The sequence below is a fragment of the Mirounga angustirostris genome, unplaced genomic scaffold (assembly GCF_029215605.1).
Source record: "Mirounga angustirostris isolate CCGP_5_RB_7025 unplaced genomic scaffold, mMirAng1.0.hap1 SCAF_16, whole genome shotgun sequence".
In the NCBI taxonomy this organism is placed as follows: domain Eukaryota; kingdom Metazoa; phylum Chordata; class Mammalia; order Carnivora; family Phocidae; genus Mirounga; species Mirounga angustirostris.
The window spans coordinates 30,086,209-30,098,935 of NW_026991724.1; the positions used below are offsets into that span (position 1 = coordinate 30,086,209).

The 12,727-nt window shown below is 37.0% G+C and overlaps 1 protein-coding gene across 16 annotated transcripts in view; it reads right to left on the reverse strand.

The window, feature by feature from the left end:
• Positions 1 to 5,057: 5,057 nt before the first annotated feature.
• CHD9 (chromodomain helicase DNA binding protein 9) overlaps positions 5,058 to 12,727 on the reverse strand; it is a 222,601-nt gene continuing 214,931 nt past the window's right edge. For all 16 annotated transcript variants that reach the window (XM_045891120.3, XM_045891118.3, XM_064580402.1 and 13 more), the window contains 2 exons: positions 11,639 to 11,743; positions 5,058 to 8,594 (listed from right to left, as the gene is read on the reverse strand). In XM_045891120.3, the coding sequence (XP_045747076.1) occupies positions 7,716 to 8,594; positions 11,639 to 11,743 (984 nt within the window). In that variant the 3' untranslated portion in view covers positions 5,058 to 7,715. The remainder of the gene's footprint in view (positions 8,595 to 11,638; positions 11,744 to 12,727) is intronic.

Here is a 12,727-nt window from a genome sequence, read left to right on the forward strand (position 1 = left end):
GTTAGGGTGCCTGGGTGGTTCAGTAGGTTAAGCGACTGGCTCTTGATTTTGGCTCAGGTCATGATCTCAGGGTTGTGAGATGAAGCCCTGCATTAGGCTCTGCGAGTGGCGCCTGCTTGAGATTCTCTCTCTCCCTCTCCTCTGCCCCTCCCCCTCATTCACTCTCTCTCTCTCTCTCTTAAAAAAAAAATCAGTTTTTATTAAGTTTGATGTTAGTTATGGGTATTTTATAGATGCCCTTTATCAGATTGAGGAAGTTCTCTTCTATCTCTACTACCCTTTTTGTTTGTTTTTAAATCATGAAAGGGTGCTGAATCTCATGAAATGTTTTTTTTTAATCAATAACTGTTTTTTAGGTTTTATTTAAATTCACGTTACTTAACATATAGTGTATTATTAGTTCCAGAGGTAGAATTTGGTGGTTCATCACTTGCATATAACACCCTGTGCCCTCTGTAATGCCCATCACCCATTTACCCCATCCCCCTACACACTTCCCTGTGAAATGTTTCTTTTCTTCATCTATTGAGATAATTATGTGGTTCCCCCCACCCTTTTTCTGCGACTAGTACATCAGTTGTTTGTTGAAGCAATTTTGCAATCCTGGGATAAATCCAACTTGGTCAGGGTTGTATAATACTTTTCACATGTTGCTGGATTCAGTTTGTTAGCAATTTGTTGAATACTTTTGCATTCTATAGTCATAAGGGCTATCAATAGGCAGTTCCCTTGTGGTGTCTTTGGGTTTGGTATTAGGATAATACTGGCCTCATAAAACAAATTGGGGAATATTTCCTCTTCCATTTTTGGAAGGGTGTGTGAGGAACAGGTGTTCTTTTTTTCCTCTCCCCTCAGTAAAGCCACCTCATCCAGGGATTTTATCGTGTTTTTCGTTGCTTTTAGTAATTTAATCTCATTACTTTATTAGACTCTTTGTTATAATCTCTTTTTTCTTGATTCAGTTTCACTAGTTTATGCCTTGGAATTTGCCATTTCATCTAGTTTTATCTAATTCATTGGCATACAATTATTCATAAGTTTCCCTATGATCCTTTTTATTTCTGTAAGGATGTTCCCTTTCATTTTTGATTCTAGTAATTTGAAGCTTTTTTTTTTTTTTTACTGATCAGTCTAGCTGAAAGTTTGTCAATTTTGTTGTTTTTTTTTAAAGACCTACCTTTTGGTTTTATAAATTTTTTTTTTTTAAGATTTTATTTATTTATTTGACAGAGAGAGAGGCAGCGAGAGAGGAAACACAAGCAGGGGGAGTGGGAGAGGGAAAAGCAGGCCTCCCACGGAGCAGGGAGCCCGATGCGGGGCTGGATGCGGGGCTCGATCCTGGGACCCTGGGATCATGACCTGAGCCGAAGGCAGACACTTAACGACTGAGCCACCCAGGTGCCCCAATTTTCTCTACTTTCCATTTCATTAATCAGGCTCAAATCTTAATTTCCTGACTTCTTGCTTTGGGTTTAATTTGATCTTTTTCTAGTTTCTTAAAGAAGAAAGTTACATTGATTTGAGGCTTTTTTTTCTTAATGTAGATGTTTACACATAAATTTCCTTTTATGCACTGCCTTGGCTACATCTCATGTTTTGGCATGTTGTGTATTTGCTTTCATTCATCGCAAATTATTTTCTAACTTCCTTTGAGATTGAGATTTCTAGGACTCATTGGTTATTTATGAGTGTGTTGTTTAATTTCCACATATTTGTGAATATCCATGCTTTGTAACTGATTTCAAATTTCATTCCATTGTGTCTGGAAAACATACTTAGTATGGTTAAAATCTGAGACTTGTTTCATGGTCTATCCTGGAGAATGGTCTTGTGTGCCTTAGAATAATTTTTTTTTGCTATTATCTGGTGGTGTGTTCAACAAATGCTTCTTAGGTCCAGTTGGTTTATAGTGTTGTTTGGGCTTCTGTTTTCTTGTTGACCATTTGCCTACTTCTTGTAGCCATTGCTGAAAGTTACATATTGAAGTCTCCAAGCATTATCATTGATTTGTATATTTTTCCTTTCAGTTTTGTTAGTTTTTGCTGCATGTATTTTGTGGCTCTGTTGTTAGGTGCCTATGTAAGTGTTATATTTTCCTGATGAATGACTCTTATAACATTAAAAAATGTTCTCATTAATTTCTAGCAACATTTGTTCGTTTTAAAGTTCATCTTTTATTAGTATAGCCACTCCAGTTTTCCTATGTTTACTGTTTACATGATATATCATAGATACATCATGCATATTTATGATAGATATGATCTAAATTCATATATATCTAAATAATTCACATATACATACATGAATTATTTAATTATGATCAATGAAGGCATGTTAAATCAGTGGAGACATTATATACAAAATAATGCTGGGATACTGCATAATTATTAAAAAAATTCAAATTAGGATTCTTATCTTATACCATATGTATGTTACCAAAATAAATTCTAAGTCAACAAAGGCACTAAGTATTAAAAAAAAAAAGTAAACATGTATAGAATTTGGGGGTGAAAAGATTTTTCTGTGGAAAAACATCAGAAACTTAAATGTGAAAAAATGGAATATCAAAATAACCACATAAAAACGTAAAACTTGCGCATTAAAAAAAAGCAAAATTCACAGGCAAATTGGGAAAAATATTTACCTCTTACATAACAGATATTGCACAGAGAACATGAACAGTTAATACACAGAATACAAATGGCCTTAGGAGGAGATATGAAAGAGTTTATATTACTAATAGTCAAAGAAATGTAAACTAAAACAAGAATCTATTTTTTTGTCTATCAAATTGACAAAGATTAAAAAATATTCGAATGCCCAGGGGTGCAAAAGAGACACAGGGAAGGAAGTAGTTTTATGCTCTGCTGTTGGGGTAGAAAACAGTACAATCCAACTGGTCTTAAAATCCAAACGTAACTATCTCATGCCTAGGTATTTATTTTAAAGAAAAAATCCCAAGTGTATGAAGAGACTTAACTACAAACATATCATTGTTTAGCCCAAAACTGAAAAATATCTAAGTGTTCAATAATTGGGCATTAAATAAATTATGTTGCGTCTATACAGTGGAATGAGAAAGTCCTTAAAAATGCTGTGGAAGATTCTTTAATGACATGGGAAAATTATCATGATATAATAAGTGAAAGAAGTTACAAAATGGTATGTACAGTATAACTCCATTCTTATCAAAATAATATATAATATGTATATGCGAAGAAAAATGACCCAAATCTCTGAGCGTTCAACATTATGGGGGTTTTGGTTTTCTTTATGCTTCCCCAACTCCTCCTCCTCAACCCCCCCGCCTCCCAATTTTCTCGAATATGTATGTCTTATTTTTTAGTAAGAAAAAGGAAGAATAATTTAAAAATTCATCAAGATGGTACGTTTGCCTATTTGGCAAAGATTACTTCAAAAGACAATACACAGTATTGGTAAGATTTTGGGGTGAGCATGCACAAAATGCTGCTGGGGTAGTATAAATTGCTACTCATGGCCTTGTTGTAAACTTGGCAACACAAATCAAAATCCTTAAAAACAGAGGAAGTCGTTTCACTTCTACGGATTAAGGAAGTCCTCGGGATGGATGCAAAAGATACATATTTGAAACCCAAATGTCCATTTTTTAAGTACATAGTTAAATAAATTACATCTGTATGAGACAATACTATGTATTAAACATCACGACGCAGGGTACTTATTGACATAGGTCAGTATATTAAGGGCAGAACAGTAAATATTATGTCCCATATAATACTGCTTTAATATGAAAACGTATAAGTTTCCTAGGGCTACCATAACAAATTATCACAAACGGTGTGGCTTAAAACAACAGAAATTTATTCTCCCACAATTCAGGCCAGAAGTCCAAAATCTAGGTGTTGGCCAGGTTGCTTCCTTCTGGAGGCTCTGAAGGAGAATATGTTCCATGCTGCTCTCTTAGCTTCTGGTGGTTGCTGACCTTCCTTCCTGTTCCTCGGGGCCATCTATGTCACTCCAATCTCTGCTTGTTGGCTCATGACCTTCTTCCCTTTGTCTGTGTGTCCTCTCCTCTTCTTATCAGGAACCAGTCATTGGATTTAGGGCCCACCCTCACCTAGTATAACTGCGTCTTAACCAATTACATCTGCCAGGACCCTATTTCCAAATAAGGTCACATTCTGAGGTTCTGGGTTGACATAAATTTGTGGACGACACGATTCAACCCACTACATGTATATAACATACATATAAAAACACTGGGTATCTATATGAACAGGATTTATCTCAGGGTGGGTTTATGATGATTTAAGTATTTTTATTCTTTGTGCTTTTCTGCATTTTAAAATAAACAGCTTATGTACTGGAGTTGTATTTACGTAGAGATTAAATTCTAAATTTGTTGTAGAAGATGAACATTACTCGTAGTCAAAAATCACTCTCCCTCCTATAGCTCTCAACACACAGAACCCATCGTTTTGTACATAGTGTATCTTCTTTCAGAAACGTCTAACATAGCCAAATCTTCCTCTAGCACTGGTACAGACAGATACTGTTCCTCTGGGTGAGCACTAGACAAAGTAGTTGGCTTGTGTTTACATGCTACATTGTACAAAAGAGAAAAAAAAAAAGGTTTTCTAAGCACGAAAGTATAGGTAAATGGGTTCCAAGGTAAATGAGTGTATGTTGAGACTCTTCTGTTCTACTTTTCTATTTAGGGGAAAACTAAATTTCTTTCATGTTTACAAAAACACTAAAAACAATAGTGATGAATTAGGAAAGACTCTTAAGACCAAGGGGAAAAATAATTACAGATATCCAAAATGTACTCCCTTACGAGGTGAGGTACATCTCTGAGTCTTTCTGGACATTTTTAAGGTTCAGGGGAAGAAAACTTAAGGATATAATGATATTGTGGATGTAATTATAGCCAACTTCTGTCTTTTAAAAATTCTTCCAAGGTATACTTTCCTTTTAGAGATTCAGGACTAGGGTTTCTTTCACAACTGGATTATGATAAATTATAGATAAAAGTCAATTAAAAAAAGGAGTATTGTCATGTACAGACGCTGACATCATGGGTAGTCAAAGAATATGTTTAATAAAAAATAATTAAACTTCCATTTGCTCTATAGAACATCATAGAAAGTAATTTAATAAATTACAAAGGACTTTTTTAAGACGTTTGCTCAACTACAGAAAGCAAATTCGGACTACACAAAACACAACTGGTAAATATTGCAAATGTCCAAAAGAAAAATTGGACTAAGACTTGAATCATGAAACCTGAAACAAGGGCTATAAATACAAGGCAATAACAGCTATAATTCTTTTAGTAACTACCAACACATACTTGGATATCCTTTCAACTGCAACTTTAGTATTATGTAATTCTACTGATTTTTTTTTTTCCTTATAACCCTTAACTTTACACAACCATATTTGCATTTTTTTTAAGCTGACAGCTGGACAACTTTTCCCCAATCAATACTAAATAGAAGTGTCTTGAAACCCAAGAGAAAGTTTAACGTTATAGTATTAGCCTTAATGCTTTGAAAACTGCAATTGCCTTATTACATAGAAAGAGAATCACTAAGATGTTAACCAAATTCATCTGATCATAATTAGGAAAATACTTTATCTCATAAATTTGATATAAATTAGATTTTTAGTGACAAGATCTAGGGCTCCCCCCCATTTTTTTTTAATTGGGGAAAGAAAGGAATGAAGATTATGTGGGTAGAACTAGTGGGAGAGAGGGAAATATGGATGGTGTTGAAATACCCCACCGGCAAACTAAGTTAACTGTGTTTGAAAAACTTTGGCTATCTCATAGGTGTATTCTAGTTCAACAAAAGTGCAATACTGCCAAGGGAAGATACTAAATATGTAATATATCATTTTCATGATGAAGAATTACTACCCACTTCTCCTGGATGGGCATTATAGTGACTATTGCTAAGACATTGCATAAAGAACTATCAATTCAAAGTACTATTTTGGGAAAAAATACAAAAATCAATACAATCTCGATGGAACATATATGATTTTGTAAATACATGTAACACTGTCTCTCTAATGAGGGATTAGTTATCTTACATACAGAAACGTAATTTACTGGTAAAGATCTGGGAGAATCCAATATAATTGGATTCATGACAAAACAACAGAGTTCTATCAAAACGTACTGAAAAGTTATTTTTTTCTGCGGGAGAGAAGTGGGGTACTTTTCCCCCCTAAGTTTAGCCCCTCGCAAATTTTATCACTGATTTATTCAAGTACCAGAAAAATGCTAACATCTTTCTCTCCTTAGGATGTAAATGGTATTTTATGTCCAATTCAGTTCTAATTGTTTTAAATGTACATGACAGGGATCCTGGACCTCTCCATCTTGTCAGAATTAGTAGCAGCTTTAGCAGGAGAAACTGTATCACAAATCAAATATCAGACAAATTTTACATGATAAAGGGTTCTAAGAAATTGATCAGAAGCCTTGGGCTTCATTTTTGTGGTTTACAGGTATAACTTGTATATATTTTTTTGAGATCATTCAAAGTGCATATTCAAAATGGGCCAACTCAGTATATTTAATATAAACTGATAACCCAACACTGATTCTGGGCAACATTTTAGTCTGCTTATACCTAGAAACTAAAAAAAAAAAAAAAAAAAAAAAAAAAAAAAAAAAAAAGAATTTAGACTATTCTGCATATTACTTTATCACTATGATCTGTTAATGTTGGAATATTTCCATGACATAAAACACAAATAGAAATCTACACAAATAAAGCAAACAAACGATTTCTTTTACATGAAGTATGCTGTGTGGAAAGTTCTTCTCAGTGGTATTTCATGAGTTTGCCTTTTCTGAACCCTGGAAACAGACATTACTCATCAGAGACATGATTTCTTATAGGAGGCCAAACTTTGAAAAAGTAAAACTAAGTACGTCTAGAGGGTGCCAAAGTCCCATGACACAGGATTCTTTTATGACTTAATTTTACTGATATCAGAGTTAAGCTCAGCAAAAAGCAAGTCATATTTCTTGCCAGATTAACATGATATATAGGATGTGTTTAAAAAACCCCTGAAAACAAGTATAGAATTAGAAACGAATGTAAACTTCCTAAACTAACTCAGCTGAGGTAACAGGTAGCCAGTTAAATTGGCTGATTGGGAAACTTATTTCTTCTTTAAAACACACTTGTACCTGAATTGGAAACATCAGCAGTGCATCACGACACTAGAGCATTTTCATGTAATTAAAGCAATGGATGGTGATGTAGATTCTACAGCTTTCATGACATTCATTAGCTGCCCAAATTATTGCTGAGTTTTGATCTGTAAATTATAGGTGTCAAGGAGGCTGTAAAACTATATTCAAATTAAATCAGTAATATGCATAAAGTATTCTGTGTTCACTGCAAATATATTAAATATACAACTCTTATTGAGCATAATTTTCATAAAATTAACCCCCAACAAAATTATAATGCCTTTTTGTTGTAATTTTACACCTTTATGTATTTGATAGTACATACGAGTTCAGAAACTTATGGATCTTAAGAAATATTACATGCAAAACGTCTCTGAAAGCAGTTTGCACTTCTAAACAAATAACTGAAATGTTCGGTCAGTAAGTTATTGATGCACTCAACACTGGGGTATTTACAATTCATAATTAAAGAAAAAAAAATCCAAAATCAGTTCATAATTTAAGTGCAGTCTGGGAGTCAGTCTTCGTTACTAGAATCTGAATCCTCAGACGACGATGACGTACTGTCAGATCCAGACGAAGCATCGGCTTTCTCTGAACCCTCATCTGTGCTGTTCTCGTTGAGAGGACTTGCTTCAGTTCCCCCTTTGTCTTCCTGATCTCTAACTCTGGAATCTTCCTCCTTTACTTCCTGGGACTTAGACGAGCCTAAGTCACTGTTTTTGTTTTTCTGTACGTCAAAAGTATTGGACTGGGACAAAGTTGGCATATGGAGATTAAGGCCTGGAGTGAGCAGCATCCCTGGATAGAGTATATTAGAGAGCAGTAGTGGGTTAAGAGCTAATGGGCTGGCAGCTGCAGCTCTACTTAATGCAGCAGTGGAGGACGTGGAAGGAGAACTCGACACGGAGTGTTCTCCCCCGTTCTCTGAATTATGACTCTCTGTCCTTTCTTTTTTTCCTTCTAGCTCCTTCGAGTCATTTCCCTTTTTCTCTTCGGTTGCAGATTCGGTAGGCTTTGTCAGGAGTCCTCCCATGCCCAGCAGATTTGGTAGGCCAGTCATTCCTGACAGCAGCATGGGGAACATGGCGGCCACGTTTTTAGCTTCTCCTCCAGAAGAAAGGCCAGCAGGCATTCCCATCAGCCCTGCGGTGACTTGCAGGGACTGCAAGTTTTGTAGGTTTTGTTGTAAGGCCTGAAGGGTCGTGAGATCCACACCTGGAAGTAATCCGTTGGCTAACAAAGGACTGCCTGACACGCTGGTGGCAGTTGCCGCCGCCGCCGCTGCCGTGGCCTTGGCAATTCCACTTTTAGGCCGTCGCCCCCGCCTGCTGACTTCCTCTCTCACAACAGGACCAGTGAGAATACGCTCATACATACTCTCTGGAAGAAATCCCTGGGGGGAAAAAAAAATCAGCAACAATAGCTACATTAGAATAAAATCAATAGCTAACACATTAAAATCAGTAATTATTCATAAGCTGAGTCTGTGTTGCTAGAACATAATCAAGTACGAAAGAGAGAGCCTCATTCCATATTGTAAGTAGTGGTGGGAAAGAGTTCGTCCACTGCTCATTTTTTCAGAGGGTAAGAGAGCAGGAAGGGGCCTCTAGCTTTCTTCCACACTGTGAGGCGCACGTTTGTAGAAGAGTTCTAGAAAACAGGAGGTCCAAAGACACTTTCTCATAAGGGTTACTTCCACACCCTTACATGTTTCGCACCATCAATTACTCTAAAAGATGAAAGGAGTGCCCCTCTTCCAAGCTAGAAGAACGATAAGGAAAGGACAGAGAAAGTCAGTGAGAGGTTACGATTACAATGAGATGCTTCATGTGAACCTTTGTCACTTTGGGAATAAGGGAGGGAGATGGAGCCATGCTGAAAAAGATATTCAAGTGATTCTCCCGTGACTTTCTGGGCTCAGAACTCCTAAAGGTGGTAGGAGTGTAGAACCTCTAGACCAGCATTGTCCAACAGAAATACAATGTAAGCCACATATGTAATTTTAAATTTTCTAGCAGCTGCATTAAAAAAGGTAAAATAGAAACAGGTGACATTAACTTTAGTAATACAGTCTAACATAATTTTACCAAAATATTACCATTTTAATATATAATCTATGAAAATAAAGGTATTTTTTTATTTTTTCCAAACTTAAGTCTTCAAAATCCCAAACCAGAGTGGGGGGGGGTGGGCAAAATGGGTGAAGTGGAGTGGGAGACACAGGCTCCAGTTATGGAATGAATAAGTCACGGGAATAATTTTTATAATTAATTAATTAATCGGGGGAGGGGCAAGGGCGAATCCTTTTTTTTTTTTTTTTTAAAGATTTTATTTATTTATTTGACAGAGAGATAGAGAGCACAAGTAGGCAGAGAGAGAGGGAGAAGCAGCCTCTCCACTGAGCAGGGAGCCTGACGCGGGGCTGAGAGGGCGAATCCTTAGACCGCTCGGCCATCCTGACTTCCGAGAGAGGGCGAATCCTAAGCAGGCTCCACACCCAGTGCGGAGCCTGAAGCGGGGCTCGATCTCAGGACCTGGAATCATGACCTGACCCCAAATCAAGAGCTGGACGCCGAACTGACTGAGCCACTCGGGGGCCCCAAGTCACGGGAATAAAGAGCAGAGCGCAGGGATACAGTCAGGGACGCTGTCGCAGTGCTGTGCGGTGACAGGTGGTGGCGGCACTTGCTGAGCACAGCGTAAGCACACACCTGTCCGATCACTACGCAGTACGCGCGACACTGATGTGACGCTGTGGGTCAGCCGTGCTCAAGGGCGCAACAGCCACGTGCGCCTCCTGGCGGCCATCTGTGACCGCTCCAGACAGCAGCTGCAATACCTTTTTTTTTTTAAAGTAGGCTCCACGCCCAACGTGGGGCTTGAACTCACGACCCTGAGGTTAAGAGTCACATCATCTACCGACTGAGCCAGCCAGGTGCCCCTAGACGGCAGTTTCAAAGACTCTCATGGTGCTATTTTAAAATTTTGTTTTGAATTGATCAGCTTACTTGTTTTCTTTACAAAAGCATTAGGGTTCACTCCAGAAAACAAGACAACAAAGAAATACAAGGGAAAAAAAATCATCCGTAATTTTACCATTCAGAGAGAACCACTGCTAACATTTTAGAATGTGTATTTCATTTTTCCCTTATGCGTATACACAGATTCTACAATTCTCCCCACTTCCGTTTCTAAAATAAATAGAATCATAATGAACATAGTTTTATAGCCTGCCCTTTTCATTTGGACACTTGTAGAAATAGTAGCTATTTTTTATTCAGCGTTTACCACGTGACCATGCTCTGCTTTTCCGAGAGCTTAATTACTACTCTGTTTAACACACTGTGACCTTTTCCTCCCTTGTCTTTAGATGTTCTTCTAAGATATAATTTTTGCACAGTTGCACAATTTTCCAATATATGGATGGACCATTAATATATTCCCAGTTTTTTACTACTATACTATGATGAATATCCTTATATATTTCTTTCCCCACATCTTTGGTTAATCTTTGTGGCCTTGCTTGTATAGTTATCTTAGAGGTTAAAATAAAAACAGATCAGTATATATTGATTCTGCATTCTAACTCAGCAAACATCTGAGAAATTTGTAATGTGTACTGCAAAATAAAAACTGCAGACTCAACACGGCACCTGTTCACACAGTATTGTTAATTCCTAACTTAAAATTTCATCTCTGCTACAGTTAAATGGCAGCTGATTTCCTTTTTTTTTAAGATTTTATTTATTTGAGAGAGAGAAAATGAGAGACAGAGAGCATGAGAGGGGGGAGGGGCAGAGGGAGAAGCAGACTCCCCGCCGAGCAGGGAGCCTGATGTGGGACTTGATCCCGGGACTCCAGGATCATGACCCGAGCCGAAGGCAGTCACTTAACCAACTGAGCCACCCAGGCGCCCCTGATTTTCTTTTTAATCTGGTACAGTTGACACCCAATGTTATGTTAGTTCCAGGTGTACAACTTAGTGATCTGACAGGCTTATACGTTATGCTGCACTCGCCACAAGAGTAGCTTAGGTGTCTTAGGACTTTAGGTACGTAAACTTATTTTAGTTCTCACTATATCCTTTGAGACAGTATTATTCCCGTTTTTCAAATGAAGGAATTAAACCTCCGCTGGTCAGTATCACTGCCTATGTTCCTTATGCTCTGCCCCATGCCTTATTCATTCTGTAACTGGAAGCCTGTACCTCCCTTTCCCCCTTCATCCGTTTTGCCCCTCTCCCCACCCGCCTCCCCTCTGGCAGCCATCAGTTTATTCTCCGTATTTATAGATCTGAGTCTGCTTTTTGTTTGTTTTGGGTTTGGTTTTAGATTCCACTTACGAGTGGAATCATATGGTAGTTGTCTTTCTAAGTCTGACTAAATGGCATCTAATTTTTAAGATGATAGGTACGTTAGTATTTATGAAATTACTCACAGACTGCTTAACAACATCTCCCCATTCAGGAGCTACTCCATATTCTGAATTTTCTTTCAGGAATCTACATAAATCTTTCAAAGGGGGAGCAAATGCACCTCCAACCTGTAAATGAAAAAGATTGTTATACACTTAAAAACACTATTAAATATGAAGACATTTCTTGCTTTTATTCTGTGCTATACAGAGTTTAAGACACATGTATTTCTTGAATTACCTTTGACGATCTCTACTATATTAAAAAGGACTACCACAAGCCAAAAGCACTGCTAATATACCATACAGACACGTGGTAATGTGAATTTTAAATGCTTTAAAAAGTGACAAAAATAGTAAAATGAATAACTACCATTTACTGTGTACTTGCTATGCTGGATAAGCAATATAGCCTAGTTAAGAGCATATACCCTCCGGACTCAGACTTACCAGCTATTTGAACTGGGGCAAATCAGTAAATCTCTTTGAGCCTCAATTTTCTGATCTATAAAAAGGGGATTACAATAACACTTCCCTCATAGGGTTTTATGAGGATAAAAATGAAACAATTCAAGTGTCTTAGCACAGCGTCTGGTGCATAACAAATAGTAAGTTCTTATTATTATATGCCAAGTATCATGCTTAGGACTTTAAGTATGTAAACTTATTTTAGTTTTCACTATATCCTTTGAGACAGTATTATTTCCGTTTTTCAAATGAAGGAAATAAACCTCAGAGAAGTTACAGAAGTTGCCTAAAGCTAGCTAGGAAGCGTTAGGGCCAGCTTTAAAACTCAGGTCTCACAAACTCATGCTCTTACCCATTATGTAAATTAAAACCCTGAAGTAGAAATACAGGGAAATACAGTAGAAAAGATATATACATCTTTTGAATGTGAACAGTGATATAACCGACTAATCACAATGTGAAAAAATTTAAAAACTACATATAATAATTAGTAGGAAATTAAAACAAAATATTTTGAAATTTAAATGATTTGGATCTACCACCTTAATGTTCCTTTGGAGTCTATTATAATTCCTCTTTCCATACCTCTCTAAATATATACAATCTCTTGATAGAATACAGACAGGATTTTAATATGGTTATGCT